Source organism: Netta rufina (assembly GCF_964035555.1).
Source record: "Netta rufina genome assembly, chromosome: 28".
In the NCBI taxonomy this organism is placed as follows: domain Eukaryota; kingdom Metazoa; phylum Chordata; class Aves; order Anseriformes; family Anatidae; genus Netta; species Netta rufina.
In genome coordinates, this window is record NC_140152.1 from 2,024,760 (window position 1) to 2,047,526 (window position 22,767).

At 49.8% G+C, this 22,767-nt stretch overlaps 2 protein-coding genes across 2 annotated transcripts; one reads left to right on the forward strand and one right to left on the reverse strand.

Annotated features, from left to right (window-relative positions):
* Nucleotides 1–179: 179 nt before the first annotated feature.
* LOC311219457 (butyrophilin subfamily 2 member A2-like) lies at nucleotides 180–19,661 on the forward strand (the record flags this gene model as incomplete). Its single annotated transcript, XM_084302595.1, has 18 exons — nucleotides 180–449; nucleotides 2,421–2,516; nucleotides 2,732–2,959; nucleotides 3,128–3,150; nucleotides 3,717–3,832; nucleotides 4,649–4,708; nucleotides 4,966–5,473; nucleotides 10,839–10,888; nucleotides 12,930–13,022; nucleotides 13,731–14,078; nucleotides 14,695–14,976; nucleotides 15,509–15,613; nucleotides 15,971–15,991; nucleotides 16,626–16,646; nucleotides 17,266–17,286; nucleotides 17,737–17,757; nucleotides 18,261–18,293; nucleotides 18,745–19,661. The coding sequence occupies 18 exons, from the start codon at nucleotides 180–182 to the stop codon at nucleotides 19,260–19,262; spliced, it is 2,814 nt and encodes a 937-aa protein (XP_084158721.1). The 3' UTR covers nucleotides 19,263–19,661.
* LOC311219612 (E3 ubiquitin-protein ligase TRIM7-like) lies at nucleotides 8,796–12,160 on the reverse strand. The gene is made up of 4 exons (XM_084302816.1): nucleotides 12,084–12,160; nucleotides 10,879–11,163; nucleotides 10,662–10,736; nucleotides 8,796–10,020 (listed from the first exon to the last, which is right to left on the reverse strand). The coding sequence occupies exons 3-4, from the start codon at nucleotides 10,732–10,734 to the stop codon at nucleotides 9,500–9,502; spliced, it is 594 nt and encodes a 197-aa protein (XP_084158942.1). The 5' UTR covers nucleotides 10,735–10,736; nucleotides 10,879–11,163; nucleotides 12,084–12,160; the 3' UTR covers nucleotides 8,796–9,499.
* Nucleotides 19,662–22,767: the final 3,106 nt, after the last annotated feature.

Consider the following 22,767-nt stretch of genomic DNA (forward strand, 5'->3'; position numbering starts at 1 on the left):
AAAGCCAGGAGGGGGGTCCTGAAGTCATGGGAGTTTCCTGAAGGCACGGGGGGGAGGTCCCACAGCTGTCGGGATCTCGCAGCCGTGAGGCACCGCCGCCACCCCGGGCTCCCCTCCCGGTTCCGAAAGCGAAAGAACCCCAGAGCCAAGCCGGGAGCCGCACCCTGGGCCCCGCGGCCATGGCAGGCGGCAGCGAGGCGGCAGCGGAGCTGCAGGAAGAGGCGACCTGCGCCATCTGCTTGGATCTGTTCCGCAGCCCGGTGATGCTGGACTGCGGCCACAACTTCTGCCAGGCCTGCATCGGCCTGTGCTGGGCGAGATCCGCTGGGGCTCCCTCTTGCCCCCAGTGCCGCCAGACCCTGCCCAGCCGCAGCCTGAGGCCCAACCGGCAGCTGGGCAACATCGCGGCCGGGCTCAGGCGGCTCGGCCGGACCGCAGAGCCCCACCAGGTGAGGGGGAGCCAGGGAGGCCTCCGGAGCACCCTCAGTACCCGCTTTGGTGCCCGGGCTCTATCAGAGCCTGTGCGGCCGTGGCTCAGTCCTGTGTTGTGTGGGTCTTGCCCAGGGAGGCTGCGGAGCCTCCTCGGGAGGTAGCCAGCACCCGCCTGGACACCCTCCTGCACTATGGGGTCCTGCTCAGTGCAGGATTTGGGCCAGGAGATCTCCAGAGATCCCCTCCAACCTCGGCCATTCCGGGGTTCATTCTGCTCATAGCTTTCTCACACATCGCTTGCAAATTACGATTTTACATCTACATGCCTCTGAGCTTTGCAATCTGTCGGCAAAAGGCCACGCTCCCTGCAAGTTCACCCTGTGACTGCACCTTCTCTCTTCGCTTCTTTTCACCTTCCCTAAACGCTTACCAAGTTTTTGTAATGGAAGTCTGTCCTCAGGACTCTGGTAGATGGTTGGCATATGTGATGTTAATCATTTGCTGCCCCCGTGGGCTCTCCGGTGCCCCTCGGTGTGTTGCTGTCTCCCAGACCAGGGTGGTGGCAGTGGTTATAATAACCTTTAGTATTCTATTGATTTGTGGCTTCTCACTCCAAGGGAATTTTTTATCACTCTGTGCTTTGAATTTGGCTGTCTTCCTCCCACAAAGCTGTTGCTGCAATTACTAAATCTATATGATTATTATATCTCTTTCCTCTGTGGTGTTCCTTAGACATCCAGGATTTGTGCAGAAGCACAGCTTCACTGGGGGTCCAGACTTCCTCTAGTGGGAGACTTGGACTGCACAGAAGTTGCTTATTTTCTTTAAAGGAGGAGCAAAATGCGTAGAAACCAGCGTGTCCTTCCCCCAATCCCCACGGTAAGAGGCAGGAATCCCATGCACAGCTTCTGCTTTCCTTATGGTCCCTGCTAAGGGATGTGGCCACCACTGCCTGCACAGCACTGGCCCAGCACCTGCCTGCCCAGCAGCTGGTGCCCTGCCTGGGGACTCATACTGATCCCCCGTGAGCTGGTTTTGGGGACACACGGTGTTCCCACACCACTGCTGGTGGCTGAGACCCCCCCCCCAACACACACACACTCCAGCAGCTGCCACCGCAGCCCTGGGGCACCTACACCCCATCCAACTGCAGCAGCTGGCACCAAACCCACCCATGCCAGTTGCCCCAGTAGCTGACACTTGGTCCTTAGCACTCACACACTCAGGACAGACACTGTGGTTATGCAGATTTAATAACTTAAAGGATTTAATTAGAAGACAGGACAGACTACAGTGATCACGTGCAGGGCTCACTCAGGCCAGTGCACCAACCAGCCCTGTAGTACATGCAGCTGGCCCCTTTTATATCCTTTTCTGCCTGCTCCTCACCTTCTCCCTGCAGCTCCCTCATCGGTTTGCTCATTCCCACACCTGTGAGCACCCTGTGCCCTCAGGGCAGCACCCTCATTAGCTGCTAAGTTGCGGTTTACCTGCCCTTTCTGAGCAGCCCATATGTTTGTGACTGACCAGGTTTGTTCCCAGTCTTTGTCTCTTATGTTTTTCTGTCTGGTTTGTGTTTCTGGGTGTTCTTGCTTATGGCTTCCTGCTTTTCTTATCGTCCCCTTTTTGCAGTGAAAAGGTCCTTGACCAGATGCCCATAAAGGAGCAGGTGTTGTCCTACCATGTACCCTTACAGCCCCCAGTTCCATACACTTGCAAAATGGTACTTGACAGCACCATGCCTGCACTTAGCCTGCCCCCAACAAGCACGTTGAACCCTAAACTCTGAGAGAGTTGCTTTGTGGGGTGGCAGGGACATGACATTGCCTTTTGCTGCCCAGTTCTGCTTTGAGAGCCATGCTCTTGGTTGTTCAAGCAGGAAATGAGGCTGACTCAGTGCCAGAGGCTGTGTATGTTCGCCCCAGGGAATAAGCTGGTTTTTTGGATACATGTGGTGGGGAGCACCTAAAGGATTTCTCTCCCTCCAGGAGCAAAACCAGTCTGAGCTAGAGAGCCTCAGGAGAGAGAAAGGAGAGCTGGAGGAACAGCTAAAGAAGGAGCGATGTACCTGCCAGGGCTATCTGGTAGGTGCACAGGGCTACCTGAAGGAAATGTATTTGGGAAGGGTGGGGAAAATTTGATTCTTGGCCCTTGGATATGAAATCACTGTGTCCAGCTGTTGGTGCACAATATGCACATCAGGAAAGTAAAAGATAACTTTTAACTACTGCCCAACCCACCTTTTAATTACTCTTTGTGGTCCCACCCCACTTTGAGAGGATTGTTTCTGCTTATAAAGGACAAAGTAAAAGCAGAGAGGCAGAAGATTGCGTCTGAATTCAAGCAGCTGCACCAATACCTGGAGGAACAAGAGTGCCTGCTGACGGCTCGGTTGGGAGAGCTGGAGAGGCAGATTGAAATGAGAGTGAAGGAAAATGCTGATAAATTGTCCAAGAGGATTTTTCAGCTGGATGGCCTGATCAGGGAGAAGGAGGAGTCTCAGCTCTCAGGATGTGAGTTCCCACAGGTGAGGTCTACTAGAAACACCAGCACTGTCTTAACAAACAGATCTGAGGTACCAGCAGACTTGAAACACACAGCAGGCTAATTTTACGTAGATGCTGGTGTGACAGGAATGTGAGGATTGGGTATGGGATAAATTGCATTAAGCTGCTTCTGTCTTTCTCCCATCTAGGGTACTGGTGACATTCTGGGCAGGTAAGTACCTTTTTTCCCTGTATATCACAATATGACTTTGGGGGTACAAAGATTCCTGCCCCAAAACACAGACGGATTCCTCACGTGCCAGGGATGCCCCAAAAATGTTCATATTTCAGTTTTCCAGAAGTTGATGAAGTGGTATGGCTCTGACAACAAGGTCAATTCTTGAGGAAGCACTTGCAGAGGACATTTCATTTCTAAGGTCTCTGGTTGCGAGCCTGGCTGTCTTCTCCATGACCAATGTTTAGCAATACTAAGGCACAGAGACCAGAGCAAATGCAGCTTTGCTCTGAAGGGACAGAGTGACTGAGGACACCAGCACCAGCACTCATAATAGGAACTGAATCAGCAGTTAGAGCATCAGGACGGAGCAGTGGCCTAGCCAATGAAACCCGCTGTCTCTTTTCTCGCTGTACTGTGTAGAGCTGAATTGGAATGAATTTTCTGGAGGTAACGGATCCAGCATCAGAGCCGTTCAGCTAGGAAAAGGTCTCTAGCAACTGGCATTAACAGGAGACTGAGTTGAGGGAGGAAGATAAATGGTATGGCTTGTACATCTCCAGGTGCGAGAAGGGAAAATTCCAGCAAAAGGAGTGGACGAACCACAATCTGGAAAAGGCAGCTGGTGTCTGCTCAAAAAAACCTCCTGAACTAGAAGAGACAGCAAGAAAACTCCAAGGTACAAGGAAGGGATCCCAGAGAAGATCAGAGAAATGCCCCAGGGGTGGAAAGAAGGGGGTGGGAAATGCCCTGCAGAAGGGAGATAAAGCTGAGTATCCTTCCCTTCCCTTCCCTTCCCTTCCCTTCCCTTCCCTTCCCTTCCCTTCCCTTCCCTTCCCTTCCCTTCCCTTCCCTTCCCTTCCCTTCCCTTCCCTTCCCTTCCCTTCCCTTCCCTTCCCTTCCCTTCCCTTCCCTTCCCTTCCCTTCCCTTCCCTTCCCTTCCCTTCCCTTCCCTTCCCTTCCCTTCCCTTCCCTTCCCTTCCCTTCCCTTCCCTTCCCTTCCCTTCCCTTCCCCCCTTTTTTTTAGTGCATCTAGCAAGAATTTCACGTTCCAAGTTGTATTTGCTGCCTCTTGTCCTTATCACTGTGCAGTACCAAGAAGAGCCTGCCCCTGCTGTCCCATTAAATAACTATAGACATCAAAAAGATCTTGCCTTTACTTTTCTTAAGGCTGAACAAACCCAGTTCTCAGTGGTTCCCCATACTTCATCTTGTCCAGCCCAAACCATCCTGGTGACCCTCTGGATGTACTGCAGTATGTCAGCGTCCACTTCATACTAGGTAGCACCAAACATTTTTGGTCCTGCTGCTTTAGGTCCTCCTTTCCTACTCTAACCGGAGAAGGAGGTGAGCAGAGCAAGTAGTGCATGTGCTGGGAAAGAGGGGTGTAGCATCTCTGCTTGCTCCCTGGAGCTGATCTCCCCGGAGCACCTCCCAGGACTGGCATTATTATCCAGATGTCAGAGTTGATCTCTGGGCTCCATTTCCCTTTCAGATGCTTCAACAACTGCTCTGAGGGAGGAAGTGGAAGAGTCACAGGGCCTGTACACAAAAGGTGAGTTGTGCTGGGGAGCCTCCTAACATTAACCCTGCTTGCAAGGTATTCAACAGCCATTTGGGGGGAAGCAGTGAATCTTTGCGTAGCTTGGCTTAGGGTGCAGAGCTGCTCTTCACTTTGAGATCAGCATGTTCTGGAAGAAAGGTATTGCCTGTTTTCCTTCCAAATAGGACCAAACTTGTCCCCAGCATGGTGAAACTCTTCCCAGGACTGGTCTCTACCCCCAGTGCTTTGACCTGACCTCTCTTCTGCAGTGAACGTGACTCTGGATCCAGACACAGCTCAGTCACGGCTCATCTTATCAGAAGATCAGAAGAGTGTGATGCAGGGAGCCACGCAGCAACACCGGCCTGACAACCCGAAGCGGTTTGACCCATGGCCATGTGTGCTGGGCTGTGAGGGATTCGACTCAGGGCGACCGTGCTGGGAGGTGGAGGTGGGCCGTGGGTCCTGCTGGGCTGTGGGGGTGGCCCTGGAGTCTGTGAGGAGGAAGGGGCCGATTGACATGAACCCCGTGGGGGGGATCTGGGCAGTGGGGCAGTACAAGGAGAAGTTCCAGGCTCTGACTTCCCCCACTCCCACCCCTTTCCTCCCCAGCATGGTCCCCCGCAGGGTACGGGTCTGTCTGAACCATGCAGAGGGGCGGGTGACGTTTATCAATGCAGACAACGAGGCTACAATTTTCACTTTCCTGCAAGCCACATTTTCAGGAAAGCGAATCTACCCCTGGTTCTGGGTGGGGAAGGGGTCCCAGCTCAAACTGTGAGGCTGAGGAAGCACAGTCCTCTGAGGAGTCTGCACTGTGGCCACGCTGGCCTCTTGCACCCCCATCTCGCTAGGCCTTGGGACTCCTGCCCATTAGCAAGCCTGCTACCGTGATCCTCAAAGGCAGTTGAACTCATCTGCCTGCCCGTGGAGAGCCTCTCTGGAGCAGAGGTCCATGGGCTTCTCCAGTGGAGAAGGGCTCTTGGTGAAGAATGACAATTTCTGGGGAGATTTTATTTATGGAGGCCTCGAGGGGGAATGAGGGGCATAGCAGTGGCATTGGAGTAGCTACTGATAGTATACTTTTACTTGAGGAGATAAGTAGATGGGTAAGGAGGATAAAAACTTGCTCAACAGCCCACCTAGCCATGGGGTGACACTTGCTCTTTAGCCCTGAAGCCCAGTCAGTCTCCATGCGTTGTCCCTGTGGTGGGCCTGATTTGATTCTCTTAGCTCATGAAACCACAAGTCAACATTCATTTCTATGGGAGGTGTGAGTAGGATTTACATTTCAAAATAATTTAATCGGTTGAATTATAATCACTGTTTTTCAACGTATTAATGTACCTGATAATTCTTCAGTGTTTGACTACTTGATTTGTTTCCCTGGTTGTGATGGGCTTTTGGAAAGAAAATTTAGAGGTTTAGATCTTTTCCAACCACGGAACTACTACCAGGAATTTGCTGAAGTGTAGGAACAAACTAGAGGAATTGCTGTTTAGAGACTTGCAGATTTGTAGCAGTGCTGGGATTTATGGTGTTGCATGGTAGAAACTAAAAATATAAATAATCACGAATAAAACAAAGTTATACAAATAACCAATAAATAATCAAAGTTCAAATGCTGGTCAAACAAACACGCAGCTAAATCACATCCCAAAAAACCTTCTTGGTAGATTCAAAGGGCTTTAAATGTTTTAGCTCCGTCAGTTCCTGTTCAAAGAGCTGACGTGCAAAAGGGAGGTTGGGTGCTGGAGCCTGCAGGAGGAATGAGATTCAAAGAAAGGCAAAAGGGAGCAATGCTACAAACAAAAACAGCCGTGGACTTTTAATACAGTTTGTGAAAAAAGCACTTGTGAAAGTCATAGCTTGCTCTGGAGGCTTTGCAGGTGAAGCCCCCCCTGCTACCTGCCCCGTGGTCGGACGCCCTGTTGGCTTGCAGATGCCCACGGTGACCTGGATTTGTCAGCACTGCTGCTGTGGGGTTTGCTTCCAGCTCTCCCCACGCTCACACCAGGCTGCCTTCTTGTTCCACCTGAAGGCTCTCACTTTCCCTCTGATGTGCTTGTGGAAACGCGGAGCCATGGTCCCTGGCAGAGGTGAGCACAACGTGGGCACAACATCAGCTTTGGCACCAGGAGCTGAGGATGTGCTGGGAGGCTGCAGGGAGACCCTGTCCTTTCCTCCCAGGATTGGCTCCTCCTCTGTGCCCTGCCAGGAGCAGGAGTTGCCCCTGCTTTTTGGGGTCAGTTCCTTGGATGGTTGCTTTGCTGGACTTCTGTTCCAAAGATGCCTGGGCGCAATGGGGTGTCACCCCTCCCTGTGCAGTGCCAGAGGTTGGTAAGCCCATCCTCTCACCCTTGAGGCAGGATAACTCTGCCTGACCTCGTGCCGCGAGTCTTCCCAACTACTGGAGTAGCTTAGGGAGACCAGTGCTGCTGCCCATGCCTTGCTGCCACCGCAGCCTCCTCTTCTCCTAAGAGGAGGAGATAACAGACGAGGACAAAACAAGGTGCCTGACTGTGGGGACAAGCATATCCTTTGAACACCATGCCCCAAAAAGGTCTCGGAAAGGGAGAAGATGCTGGAATGGGTTGACATCACTTTGGGCTCTGCTATTCCTCCCCGTATCCCTACCTTCATCCCCTCCCACCCTTCCCTACCAAGTACATGCATACACAGGCTGCAGTGTCCCACAGGGCAGGAGAGGGCAGCTCAAACTCTGCCCGTGAAGCAGAGCAGGACTTGTGCTCCTCCAGACCCTGCAGGTGATGGGGAGAGACATGTCTGGTTTAGCATCTCTGCCCAGAGGTCCCCTTTTCCAGCTTTACCTGTGGTAACATAAGCTTACGTATCTGCTGTCTGCACAACAGGCTGGTAGACCAAGGCTCAAACAACTGCCATGCTCTCAAAAGAGATTGAAGGCAGAAGGTACGTTCAAATAAAGTCACAGCTGGATGTTTCAAAGTTGGAAGCTGCTGTCTTAGCTTGCCAGGATTTGATTTCCCATCCTGTAGAAGAGTCACCTGCCATTTCCTACAGGTCTGTGGCTCATGAATCCCACCCTAGCGCCGTGCATCATCAAGACAGTTACCAGTAATTCCTTCCCAGCCACAATCCTTTTGGATGAGATGCAATCACAGATTGGACCCCACATCACAGTGTTGGTTCCTGTACACCTGCAGCTAATCAGTCTTGTAAAATTAGGCCCATGTCCCATCACCTTTGCAGCTCTCAGGTGGGATTCAGCTGTGCTGGTACTGACTGCTTTAAGTCAGCACTTGTCAGACAATCTCCACAGATTTTCTTGGCTAATATTTAATAGTCATATTGTATGGACATAGAAATAAAAGAAATAAAACAGCTCCTAGCAAAGGGGGGAGAGAGGGGTGTGATTCTGTACATTAACCATTTCATGGCAAACTTATTTGAGGTGAGGTGGAAATGCAAAGCAGTTTTCAAAGATTAGAGAAAACAACTTTCTGATTTTCCTGTATTCTCCAGGAAAATAAAAGTTCTGGAAAGCCCAGGTGGGCTCGCTGCAGCTGCTGCAGCTGGAGAGGACGTGTGTGCATCTTTAACAATCCTTTCCCGACATTCATGTGTTTTCTTGGCCCCAGCAGCAGATTCTTGGCAAACAAGGAAGAAAGTTTAATTTCCTGTTACATCTCAGCCTTGACTGCTTCTGTTGACGAAACTGTGTAAAAGATCAGTTTCTAGCAGTAGGATTTCCCTGAACAGATTGCCTCTGAGTTATTCATGGGAGAGGCTGAAATTTTTCTGCACCCAGAAAATCTTTCTCTGATCTTTCTCAGATGAAAAACATTGACCCTATTGTTATAGAATTAGGATTTTTTTTCTCTCAGTCTAGCCCTACAGTTTCACGTCCTTGAAAACAGGTTATTTTTATGGCAAAACTTCTGCAAAGAAACATACAGCAGCTAAAGTCCCAAGGAGGCCGAAGGCTCTGTTAACTGGTAAATGTTTTTTGTAGATAAAGTTTAGGGGAGCAGAGTGGAAGATAAAGTGCTTCCACTTCAAACTGCCTTCCCTTTCCTTTATCCTTTCTATTTTGTCCACAAGTGGCCTGTGTGTTTTTTGACCAGCTGAAAGAATCTATAGGAGATGAGGAAAAGGAGACAGAGATGGGGGGAGGAAGAAGATCCAAAACTGGTAGATCTATGGGAATTATCTGGCCCATGGGATTCAGGCACCTCGATCAGTTTCTTGCTCACTTCCCTTCACGCATCCCTACAGCTCTTCCTAGTCTTCTGCTGTAAGAAATGTGAAAGAAAACACATGTGCCTAATGCAGATGCCAGTGAGAGCTGGAAATAAGGCAGGGAGAAGTTTTGGATGTATGGAAAAGATAAGTGTTATCATGAGGCCCAGAACCCAAATATGTTTTTATTTTTTTGACTTAATCATTAAGCTTAATTAAAGAAAGCCAGACACGGTACTTGGAAATTTTTAAGGCGTTTGGACCCGATGCATTTCTCACGGCCTTGCATGAACCTGCTCCACAGTGTCCCAGCACTCAACACCACATCTTTGCCTTGGGGCCTCCTTGCACCAAGCTCCTCTGTGCCTCAAATCCCCGTACCCCCATTGTCTCTGCAGTCCCCCCTGTGGGATCGAGCGGGACAAAGGAGCTTCTTTGGTGGTGTCCATCTCCAGGACCTTCCATTTCTCCCATTCATTGGCCAGAGGGACTGTGTGAGGAAAAAACAGCAAGGACACACGATGCTCCCAGCACCGTGATCCAAGGCCACGGCATTCATCTTTCTTCTGGTCGTCCTCCACGTCAGGGGCACAGCCTGAGGCACGAGTCCATCCCCACCCAGAGCCACGGGTGTAGCCTCTCCTCAGGACATGAAGCCAGGCAGAAAGCAAAGATTGGGGCTTCGTTTTCAGCATCAGCAAACGCCACCTGCCTGCCCACCAAGTCCAAAGAGACCTGGATGGCCCTGGGCACCTGGGCGAGGTGCAGGGGTGTCCAGTCAGGGTCGGTAAAAGCGTGGTACTGTCCAAACCACTGCCCCACGGCCCAGATCCCCTCCTCGGGGGTAAAACTGAGGACCCCCTTCCTCCTGACAGACTCCCGGGCCACCCCCGCAGCCCACCAGTCGCCCCCCTCGGCCACCTCCACCTCCCAGCAGTGCTGCCCCATGGTGAAACCCCGGCCCCCCAGCACACACGGCTCCGTGTCGAACCGCTCAGGGTTGTCGGGCAGCGACGCCCACGTGTCCCCACGCCTCACGTCTCGCCCATCATCAGCCAGGATGAGGAAGGGGTTGGCAGTGTTTGGGTCCAGGGTCACATCCGCTGGGGACAAGAAGAGAAGCCAGTCAGGACAGGCAGCCCTCGGGGGGTGCATCAGGGCTGTGCCCACCGCGGCAAGAGGAGGGATGGGAAAAGAACTGGAAAGATATCTTCCCCCTGGCCAGAACCCCCTCCCCCTTGTGCTGGACTGCCCCAGACTCAGTTCTGCCCTGTTCCTGCCCTCTCCTGGACTGTCTTTATGGTTCCTGGCCAAGGGGACCCTGATTTTTTCCTAAGGACAGTGCACCTGAGCGTTGGGGTGCACATCTGCTGTGCAGACACCTGGGCCTGCATGCAGGTTTCTGTGGTGATACAAGAGAGAAATGGGCATGTGGGGGCACAAACCAGCACACACTGTGACAGAGATTGACCCCAAGACCAATAACCCATGACCTCAGATTCCTCTTTCTCTGTGGGCAATGAAGAGAGACAAGGATGGCAGCTCAGGTGTCTGTGGTGGTGGTGGTGGGTCTACAGATAAACTAGAGGAATCCAGCTGGGGACAGTGCAGCCACCACATCTCAAACCCATGACAAGCCCTGGCTGGGACAAGCCCCAAGTGCCTCGACCTTAACTGGCTCCTCCACAGAAGAAGCAGGGTACAATTTTCTCCCAAACACGGCAGTTACCCTCTAAAAACTCACCTCTTCCACCCCCCTCCTCCACCTCATTGGCCAGGGTCTCCATCTCTTCTATCTCCATACTGGACGCCAGCATTCCTGCAGAAAAGTACCAGAAAGAGAGATGTATTCCCTGCTGAAAGTGGAAATTGCAAGACATAGAGACCATGTGAAGATGATAAAGGGGTCCCTGTCCCCCAGATGCAGAGGTAGTGATGAAGAAGCCAGAGCTAGCACTCACCTGCGGGAAGGTAGGTTTCAGATGGGTCTGAACATCTTCAGTTTGCTCTCCACTCCCTTGACCTCAGCAGATCTTGGCTAGACTGGACTTGCAGTGTTTCCTCCTCGTTCGAGTGAGTGGGTTGAACCCCAGAGGAGCTGGAAGGCTGGGAGAGCACCGCTGGGTGTCTGGCACCATCTGCTCCTTGCAGCTGGAGCTGCCAGCGGCTGCGTGGCCTCATCTAACACTCGTTTTGCTCATCTTTCTTCAGGAGTTCCCTCCCGGCGCTCCTGCAGTGCCCCTGTCCTGTTTGTGGAAATGCAGTTACTACATCACGGGAATTGCCATATCTCCCTCCCTTTGGCCAGCTGCAGGTTGGTGATAAGGTTCTCCTGCGCTGCTGGCAGAGGCTGCTCTGAGCCCTGCTGGGCCCAGTGCCCTGCACTCATCTCTGGTGTGCTGGGGGTGCCCTGGGGACCTGGGTGCCCTGGGGACACCATCCACAGACCAACAGTCAGGTCAGGCTCCTTACAGGCTTCCCCAGATTTATCATGCTGCCAGTGGGTTATGGGGGGAGATGTTTTCAGGGCATGCATTGCCTCAGTTTCTCTACTGGTAAACAGGGGAGTGGGGGACAGTGGGTGCCGGGCTTTGCATCCCACCTCCCCTTTCTCCAGGCAGCTTTTCACATGCCTAGAAGCGATGTGAAAAGCGTGGCCCCTGCCCCCGGGCACTCAGTCCGGGTTTCTCCTTGCCATCCTGCATGTTCCCAGCTCTTATTCAGGACTGGATTTAAAAAAAAAAAAAGAGTCCTCCACCCTTCACATGCTTCTTCTGAACCCCCCCCCCCAGTGCCTGCAACCTCCCATGTTTGCATCTTTATGAGTTGCAAAGCCCAGGCTGGCCCTTCTTTGAAGCGGTGCCTGTAATTTCTTGCTAGCCCCACAACTATTGTGAATTACAAAGCTGTTTTAATTATTGCTGCTATCACATCTGCCAGGCAGTGTCTCTGAATGCTTCGTTTATTGCCTCCCCCTTTTCTTTTCCATCCTGTTTCAACAAAGTCCTGGGAATAGCTGTTCTCACTCTACCAATCGGCATGAATGGATTTATTTCATGTTATCATCTCCGTTACAGTTTGTGGCTTGTGCCTCTGTGTGTTTTGCTTCCCCCTGTCCCTTGTCACCCTTGGCAGGTCCCGGAGCAGCCCCACCTGATGCTCTCACCTCCCAGATGCTGGGGCCGGACCGAGCTGGGGCATGGGGATGCAGCCGAAGAGCAGGGCTGGAAGGGAGTGTTTCCGGAGCAAAAGCATTGACAAGAAATGACCACATCTCTCGGTTACTTTCATTTTCCAGCGGAGGTGGCGCAAGAGGAAACAGGCAACAGGCCGGCAGTGACATCTCATTGAGATTGCACAGAGAAATTGCTTCCTGCTCCCTGACGAGACCACCCGTGTGCTTCATCCCTTGCCAGCAAAGCCGGGACAGAGGGAGAGGTAAGCTCGGGGCCAGGGTGGGTTGTTCGGGCTGCTGTTGTTGTGTTCCCCTCCGTTCTGAGACCTCCTGCCCATCACATCCCCAGTTTGGGCTGGGGGAGAAGCGTGGCCCCAGCCCCAGGGGCATTCAGTCTGAGTTTTTCCTTGCCATCCTGCATGTTCCCAGCTCTTATTCAGGGCTGACTAAAAAAAAAAATAAAAATAAATAAAAAAAGGAACTCTATATTCAAGTAACTGCTCGGTGCATGCTGCTTTGTGCACAAAGCACCCAAGTGGTATGAAAAGTTGTAGAAATTTCCCACATGGGGAAAGAAGGAAAAGCTACAACATCTCCTTTAATGCAATGAAAAAGTGGCAAAGTCAGACTGATGATGTAAAATTGACTTCAGCCTCGGGCAATTTAATCTTAGATTTTTTCCTGGATATTATAAAAAAGGTGCTGAAATCAGCAATAAACTCCTTTAAAAGGAAATTATTCCCTATAATATTCTGCCTTTCAAATCTTTACTTGTAACCCTTTTGTTCTGCCTTTCTCCCTTAACTTCTCCTTCTCCATCCCCAGGCTGAGCTCCAGCAAAGAGGATGGTCTTTGGCTGCCACCTCCAGTGCTCTCTGCTGGCTTTTATCCCTTACAGTTTGGTTTTCCATGTTTGTGAGCTTCAATCAGGTATGGATTCCCCTGTTTCCTGCTGATCCTTGCGGTACTCACTTCCAGCCTGAATATTTTCCTGAGCCACTCCCTGTGAATGGTTTAGCACTGAGCAGGGTCAGTTTAGCACGGAGTAGGACCCTTTTCAGAACCAATTCAATAAAGGGAGAAAGAACACCAACAAAAAATCTTTTAAAAACTATTTGAGTTTTGTACGTGCACAAGTTGTCTGCTTTCTCCAATCACCCACCTTCCAGCCACTTCCTCCTTTCTCCTGCTGTGGTGGTTTTTACCATGCTGGGCAGCCAGATTCCACCACAACCACTCTCTCACTGCCCCTTCTTAGAAAAAGAAAGTATGCTGGAAATAAAAAAAAAAAAAAAAAAAAAAAATCACGGGTTGAGATAGGGATAACTTAATTAAAGGGAAAAAGAAGAGGGAGAAAAAAAAAAAAAAAAAAAAGCAAAGGCGCTGCATGGCAGCACAGAGAGAAGACAAAACTTCTGTCTCCCCCCAAGCAGCATCTTGTCCCCTTGAGAACAACTCATCCTTTCAGTAGTTTGAAGACCTTGGGCAGGGCAGAGCAGGGGATGGTGGCCAGGTCCTGCTCCCAGCCCTCCTGCCTCCTGTTTCACCTGCTGTGGTTACCCTGCCACAGAGCAGCTCTGCTGGTTTTCAGGGCTGTCACCACAGCAAACTCATGGTCATTTCTTCTTTTTCTCCCAGCCACATTCAGCGTCAAGGGACCCCCTGACCCTGTGGCCATGGCTGTTGGCCAGGACGTGGTGCTGCCCTGCCACGTCTCCCCGGCGCAGAGCGTGCAGGACATGGAGGTGACCTGGTTTCGGGAGCAATTCACACCCTTTGTGCATCGCTACAAGGAGCGCCAGGACCAGTATGGGGACCAGATGGTTCAGTACCAAGGGCGCACGGAGCTGCTGAAAGACGGCCTCACCAATGGCAGCGTGGACTTGAGAATTTTCCGTGTCCAGTTGTCTGACAAAGGGCTTTACACTTGCTTTGTCCGCAGTGGTTCAGAGTACGATGAGGCTGTGGTGGAGCTGAAGGTGACAGGTCTGTAGTCTGTGTCCCTGTCTGCACTGCGGGGCTCTTCCCGTTACCTCTGATTTGCTTCCTTGCAGCCAGTGCTCTTCTTACCAGTCCTTCATCCCAGCAGCGACTTCAGGTGCTTGCTTTAGGAATAAGTCTTTATCAAGTGCTACAGTTGATAATGTTAATCAAGTTGTCTCAGAGATATAAAACCATCCACTGAGCAGCTGTGAAGAGCTCATGAGATATGTCCCAAGTGTTCTTGATCTTATTTTCTTAATATAAGTGGGTGTAGGAAAAAAAAAAGTCAATGGATAATAAAGTAAGAATGCCTTGTTTAATATTTTTATATTTTAATATCCAGGTCTAAGGATTAATTTGTTGAAGTAGCAGGTTCCAGGGCAGAGCTTTGGGTAATATGAAAAAGACTGGAAGAGGGGTCTCTGTGCATCTCTCTAACAGCTGGTGATACTGGTTAAGCTGCTGCTATGGCCCTAAATAAAACATGCATTTGCCTGTGTTGAGGCTCATCCCTTCTTGCCAGTAGAGGATCAAGCAGACCCCATTATTCCCCCCAGACCTGGCATCCCGTGGAACAGCTCCATCCGCACAATAACCCGGGTTCTCTGTTTTCCTGCAGCCAGCGGCTCTGCTCCGCGCATCGTGCTGGAGCGCTACCAGGACGGGGGCATCCGCGTGGCGTGCCACTCGGCCGGCTGGTTCCCACAGCCCCAGGTGCTGTGGCAGGACCACTGTGGGCAGCACCTGCCCTCCCTCTCAGAAAACATCACCCAGGACGAGAGCGGCCTCTTTGCAATGGAGAGCATCCTCATCCTCACCAGGAGTGCAAGCCAGGAGCTGGCCTGTGTGGTCAGACCTGCCCTGCAGAGCCAGGAGAAGGAGTCCTCTTTCTACATATCAGGTAAGCAGAGGACAGGAGCGTCATCCTGGTGACGTTTCCAGGGGATCAGTGCTCTTGGAGGTGCTGTAGGCAGAAAATTTGAGGTTCACTTGCACACCGGGTATGAGGTGCATCGAGTGCATTTTGCATGCTGCCACTGCAAACAACTTCCTTCCCCCTGTAGTTTTGGGCAGCATTTGTGAAACCTCCATCTCACCTGCTGTAAAATCCTGGTCTGATGATAAGATTTTCACAAGATCACGTGGTTTTCAGATCTAATTTGGTTCATTCTTATACTGGGGATGAACAATTTGGGAGAATTTATTTCCCCAGCAGGCCAATACCTTTCCCCTGATGGCAGTGCTCTCTACTCGAGTGTTCCTGTTAACACCCCTGTTAACCCGGGCTTTTACTGCTCCTATATTGACCAATGAAACATATAGAGAGATAAGATTCAGATCTGCTTGGAATAGGCTTGTATGAAATGGAAATAATCTGCTTTCTCTTTCTGCTTGCAGAGTAACCTAATCCCTTTGAGGCTTCTATTTTTCAGATCCCTTTTTCCAAAATGCCCATCCTTGGAAAATTGGCCTGGGCGTGGTCCTGGTTGCTGTGCTCTCTCTTTTCATCATCGCCGTTTATCTATTTAGAAGGAAAGGTATAGTCCTGGTACAGTGTTTGGGGCTGGGAGCTCTGTAAACCATCTTATTCAGCCCCTCTGGTTCTGGCTCATGGGTAGGTTTGGGCTATGAGGATGGTCCTGAGCCTGGAGCTCAGTGACGCCTCTGGACTGTGCCCCATCATGTAAATCATACAGAGGGATAAAGGAAATAGAAATCCCGATGTCTTGCAGAAGGGGCAGGGAGCCTGTGGGTCACAAAGGCACTGCAGCACGTTTAGACACCTCTGCCTTGCTGCCTTGTGTGTGGTTGTAATGTGGCTGTAGTTAATCAGAGCTCATTGGAAGTGGTGATTTTTTAAATGACTGACATTTCTTTCTTTCCCTCTTTCATAGGACAGCATGAGAAAAAAATAGGTAAGCTTCACTTTCTGTTTTCCAGAAACTGGAAAATGGGAGAATTCCCTTCAATTGAAGACTTGATGGGACATATTTTAGGGGTAGGAGTGGTGGAATCAAATGGGTTGCCTAGCAGCTATAGAAAATTATGAAATTCAATTCTGGAATGATGAAACTACAAAGCTGTGAAATAGTGTTGAAAGTTTAAGAAAAATCATGGCAGAACCAAAAAGAGCATGAACAGATATTGTATCAACAGTGGTCTTTGCTTTGCAAAGGGCTCTCCAGGTTCTTCCCGATTGGGGATCACACATTTCACGTTGTAGGAACACAGCCTTGTATCAGCACTAAAACAAAACAAAACAAAAAACAAAACAAAACAAAACAAAACAAAACAAAAATGTGGGAACAGAATGGTAACACAGCATCACAGCAATGAGTGAAATTTCACCCCTGCTCCTCCCCTGCTCATGCAAACCTGCTGGTGTCCAGCAATGTAGCAATGACCTCTGCCCTAGGGACTTGGAGGAACCCTTGGGCCGCAGCTTTTCCACCATGAAACAATTTTAGCCCCCTCCCTGCCCCAACAGGTGTATCAGTGAAAAAGGAATTGACTTGGGTGGTAATGCACTTTTTTGTTTTTGCTTTTCAGCAATGCAAGCAGCAGCACTGTGTAAGTCTCACTCCCTGTCTTCCCTGGTGAAATCCTCTGCAAAAACTTGTTATTCACCCTGTCGTTACATTCAAATGTTCTCTTTAGGCAAAGACTTTCCTCCCCCAAATAGCCAATAATATGAACATTCACTCTGTAACATTGTAGGAATTTTCTTCCTGAGTGACTGTCAGTGCTTTTTAACACTCATTTTAACTTAAGCAGTGAAGTAGCACTGAAAAGTTTGTGCTTTTTAGGGGATGACTATGGAAACATAAGCCCTTGAGAATTTTGTTATCAAGAGAAGGATGGTTTGACTACCAAGGAATTAAAAAATAAGAAAACATTTGAAGAGGGAATATAAATATATATTTGTTTGTTTTCAGCTCATTACCAATAAATAGTCCTTTGGCTATTAAAACGGAGCTCTTGCTCATTGCTAAAGTGATGCCATTACAGTTTGATAGGGAAAAGAAATACAGCTCAGCTCACTGGGAAATTAGGAGTCCATGCCAGGAGAGAACAAATCCATGCACCTGTCCTTTCAGGACAGCTCCCTTCACCTGTGCAGCCCCTTAGCTGGGATCCAAGGGCAGTGATTGGAAAGAGTAACCGGGATGTGCTTCTGTTTGCTGTTTAGGGCACCGTGCTGCTGAAATTGGTGAGTCTTCTTCCTTTCCTTAAAAAGGACTTTTTACTGACTGTATATTCTTAAGACGTGAAGCGAACCTAAGAGCAACTGAGAGTGTGGGGAAAAGAAAGAGTGAGGGAATTTAAGACCGCCAAAATGCAAGATGATTGAAAATGGTATCTGGGGTTGGGGTGTGGCTGACAACAGTGGCAGGGTGAGCATGCTGGGGGCTCCCTGCACACACCGTAAGCTGATGGCAGCGCTGTGGGACACATCCCCTGGCCAGGGAGGGACCTCTCAGGGACCTCTCTCAGCCCTGGGCTGAAGCAGGACCTGCACTGTCACCCTTCAAGGGCTTTGCATTGCTGGGGTCGGCAGAAGTACAGCCTCCTGCACAGGCAGATGGTTGCAGGAGAGGTGATATCCAAGCCGACATCCCACAACCCATTTGTGATGATTTACATGCATTTTGTTTTGCAGAGAGACAAGCTGAGGAGCTTGGTGAGTATCATTCTCCTTCCTTAGTAAGAGACTTCCTGGTAAGAGACTTTGATTTTCTCATTTGGGTGTTGCATTTATGGCCTAGTTTTGTTTTTTTCTTTTGGGAAAGGAAGAGGTGGCAAATGCTGAACTCATTTCAGAAACATTGTTTTCCTTTGCTCTGTATGTGTTTTTATGTTACTCTCTGTAATCCTTCTATACCAAGAAAAAATTGCTTTCATTTCACAAAGTACAAACAGAGGATAAGTATGTGTGTGAGGTCAGACAAAGGGATCATATTTATCAGAATGGATGAAGCACTTCCATGTAACTAGACACTGAAGTTTTGAAATTACACACTGTGAGATGACTTTTACAAATACAGCTACAGTTCAGGAAATGTGCAATTACACCAGCATATCATTATGTTGAGCTATTCCAGTACCACGAGGGTGTTCAGATTACTTCTCATCAGTATTTTTCTTTTGTTTGTTTTTGTTTTTGTCTTTTGTTTTTGTTTTAAGAATGGAGAAGACACGCAGTGCCTATTGAAAATGGTAATTGAAGTTCTGTCTTCCAGGGGGCTGAATCATCTTCCCTGCTTTTCTTTCTCTTCCTGACAACTCCCCTCCTGCAGTGACACTGGTGGCACCAGGGATGCTTACTTTGCAGTGCAGCACTCAGTCCCCTCATTCACTCGGTGCATGTTCCACTCTCAGACAAATCTGAAGAGTCCTGGTCCTTAGTGAGCAGCGCTGGCCATGCTTTAGAGATGCAAGGACTTCTTCAGCCTGGAGGTGTGCTGATGGTCCTCTTCCCTGTGTGCTCAGGGTCATCTCTCTGGTTCTTTTTCTGCTCCTCACACTAATGCCATCGCTTGTGCATCTTCCCATACCACAGCCAGCAAACTGTCGCCTTCACCCTTTTTCTTCTTCCTGAGGCAGCCTCAGCAGAGGCCTCTCCTGGGGAGAGCTCTGCCCTAACGTGTTGACTCCCTCTGTCCCACAGTGGCAGTGGTTCTGGATTCAGACACAGCCCACTGTGACCTTGTCCTGTCTGATGACTGCAAAAGCGTGAAGCGAGACGACAAGCTGCAGAACGTCCCCAGCCTCCCTCAGAGATTTGACCCCTGGCGCTGCGTGCTGGGCTGTGAAGGCTACGCCTCAGGGAGATACTACTGGGAGGTGGAGGTGGTGGATGGAGGAGGATGGGCCGTAGGGGTCTCTCGAGAAGATGTGAAGAGGAAGGGCGAGATTCAGTTCAGCCCGGAGGAGGGCATCTGGGCAGTGGGGAACTGGGCAGGGAAGTTCAAAGCTTTCACGTCCCCTGAGCACACTCTCCTTCATGAAAGCCAGGCTCCCACGCGGGTCCGGGTCTCTCTGGATTATGAAGTGGGCCGGGTGGCATTTTTCAGTGTTGATGAGAAGAATTCTATCTTCACATTTCCACTGGCATCATTCGATGGGTTCAGAGTCCACCCATGGGTCTGGCTGGGTCCTGGTACGTGGCTCAAAATGTGTCCCTGATGAAGGGAAGGGAGAAAGAGAAGGCTTCATATGGCACTGCCATAGTTCATAGACTCATAGCAAGATGGAGGTTGGAGGAAACTTGTAAAGGTTTCCACTGCAATCTCCTGCTCACAGCAGAGCTAACTTCAAAGCTACTTTAGGTAGCTTTGGGCTTTGTTCAGGTGAATTTAGTGTCTCCAAGGGTGGAGATTGTGCTACCTCTGTGGACCCAGGGCTGCACCTCTCTCATGGGGAAGACAGAATCCCTTATACACGATGGGTTTCCCCGATTGCAGCTTGTAACAGTGGCCTTTCATCCTCTTTCTCTACCTGTTGAGCAACACTTCCACTGAAAAGAGACACTCCCTCAGCAGGGACTGTTTGTAAAAAGTACAGAATAAAGTTATTTTAGCAGGATTTTTTTATGTGTGAGTCAGCATGAGATGTCTGTGCCTGCGGCTGTTGCATCCACATCCTTTAGGCAGGGGGAAGTTGCAGACACTTCTGAGACACGAGTCACCTCACCCTGCAGAAGTCCATGAAAGCACAGCAGTAGAACTTGCCCAGGCTGTACTTGTGCAGCCCCCTGGCCACAGCACAAGTCCAGGCAACTAGCTCATCTATCCACTTCCTAACATAGAGGGCAACTCCACCTCCCCTCCTTCCTCACCCACCCCTTCTGAACAGTTTGTAACCATCAAGAGCCACACTCCAGTCATGGGAATCATCCCACAAGGTTTCTATGATGGCAACTACATCATAGTTTCCTACTAGCACGGTGGCCTCCAGCTCCTCCTGTTTTTTACTCATACTGTGTGCATTAGTGTAAATGCACCTCAGCTGGGCCACCTTTTGGGATGATTCCTAATACCCTCTTGACCATACTCAGGTGCTTTCATAGTTACCAACCTCTCACCAACCCTTGTGTCCTTTCTGCAAATTGCTGTGTCATCCTCATCCTTCACCAAAACACAGGACTGCAAGGTCTTGCTAGTACTTTCCTCACCCACAAGAACTGGCATGTTACATTCAGACTCCTTTCTAGTGACCCCGGTTCTACCCTCACCCCCCTTCATACCTAGTTTAAAACTCTGTCAATGAACCCTGCCAAGTCCCATCCTAAAACCCTTTTCTGCTGGTCACCTGCCGGTGACACCAGGCTCGGAGCCAATTATTAATCTGCTGGCTCATCATGTCCAGTCCCTCATTATTTCCTGTAACTAGAGGGACAGAGAAGTACACAACTTGTGCTCCTGAACCCTTGACCTCTCTCCCCAAGTCTCTTTAATTGTACCATGGTTTCCAACTCCTTCTAATCGTTTCCCATGCTGTGTGCATTGGTGTAGAGGCACTTCAGCTGGGCTGTCGGTCTCAACACCTTTTCAGAGGAGCCCTTCCAAATTGCTTTGAGACAGTTCACAAGTATTTCCTAAAGGGACAGTGTTCCTAGGTTCATTTCCATCACTCACATGTACATCCCCCTTCCCCATCTGCATCTAGTTTAAAACCCTGCTTATAATCCCGGCAGGCTTATTATAATCATTTTGTCTGTAAGAGTATTTAGAGTAGGACAGTTGTAAGTATCAAAACATTCGGACTGTAAATTAAGTAGACATTAGGACGTTTTCCTTAGAAACAACTTTAGGTTTAAGAAGCTGACTTCTTTTCAGACAAAATAAAGTGCTACTTAAGCTGAGGGTGGGTGAGAGTCTACAAGGTGATGCAGCAGGGACAGCTGACCCTAACTGACCAAAGGGATGTCCCATATGCCGAGACTGGGGAACTACAGGCCAGTCAGTCTCACCTCTGTGCCTGGCAAGATCATGGAGAAGATCCTCCAGGAGACTCTGCTAAGGGACATGGAAAATAAGGAGGTAATTGGTGACAGCCAACATGGCCTCACTAAGGGCAGTTTGTGCCTGACAAACCTGGTGGCCTTCTACAAGGGGGTTACAGAATTGGTGGATGGGGGAAGAGCAGCAGACATCATCTACCTGGACTGTGCAAAGCATTTGACACTGTCCCCTATGATATCCTTGTCTCTAAACTGGAGAGACATGGACCTGACAGAGCGTGTTAGGACTCAAAACCATTAGGTAGGTCCAATGTGAAACAGGCATTATGAAACTAGCAAGGCGGAACGCTGACCTTGTGGGAACACACATTGCTAGCTCAGCGATATGGCACCAGGCCACAGGTCATCCGGCACGAGACAATGCTGCCATCCACACAGCACGTGCTGGCCATGCAGTTGTGCGTGATCGCAGCAGCCTATCAACTAGCAGCCTGTAGGGTTTGGGAGCACACAAGGGCAAAACTTATAAACAGAGCAAGTTGCTCTGCATCCGAGAGGCAGGAACATCAACCGAGGTCAACGTTGCCTCCACGGGGACACCTGCAAGACATTGATACCTACCACACTGACAGGGTGCCAATCATGACCTGGCTAAGTATCTGTGATCTATTGGGTTTCGGTAATGGACATCAGTGACCGGGAAAAGCATCACGCTCATTGGTACCCTTGCCATCACCCTGGGGTCGGTATGTTAACAAGCTAACTTATTAATAAATTCTTTGTTTTTCTATCTCTCCTCAGCTGTGTGTGTGTGTGTGCAAGTGTATTTGATATGCCTGAATAACTCGCTTGCTTTATATATATATACTCTTTTCTGATCCTTGCTGGGCTGAACTAATCAGCTTCAGCCCCTGGAATCTAACTAGAACACAGAGGGATCACTTGGTGGGTAAGGAATTGTCTGGATGGCCATATTCAAAGAGTTGCAGTTAGTGGCTCCAGGTCCAGGTGGAGACCAGGGATAAGTGGTGTCCCTTAGGGGTATGTACTATTCAGCACTACCAGCACTCTTCAACATCTTTGTCAGCGACATGGACAGTGGGACTGAGTGCATCCTAAGCATGTTTGCGGACAACACCAAGCTGCGTTGTGTGCTTGACACAGTGGAAGGATAGGATGCCATCCAAATGGGACCTAGATGGGCTTGAGACATGAGCCTGTGCTGAGCAACCTAATTTAGTGGAAGGTGTCCCTGCCCATGGCAGGAGACTAAACAGGTTGATCTTTAAAGGTCCCTTCTAACCCAAATCATGCTGTGTTTCTATTCTATTGTTCTATGACAGCATGCTCAGCAATAAACTTTGGGGTGTCTTTCCTAGGTACTGTGGGTCAGGGTCTGACTGGGCATTGGTCTGCTGGTGGGAGGCAATGAGTGATTGCCTTTGCATTACTTAGGTTTTCCTCCCTTCCCTTCTCTTATTAAACTCTCATTAACTCAACACATGAGGTGTTTTTTTTTTTGTTGTTTTGTTTTGTTTTGGTTTGGTTTGGTTTGGTTTGGTTTGGTTTGTTTGTTTGTTTTTTCCTTTTGCTTTTCCAGTTCTCTCCCCCATCCTGCTTTGGGGGGCAGTGGGCAAGCAGCTGCTGGGTCTTCAGCTGCTGACTGACATTAACCCGCCATGACCAACAGAATGTAGAAACAGTACAAAACCCGTATCTCCCCGCCTC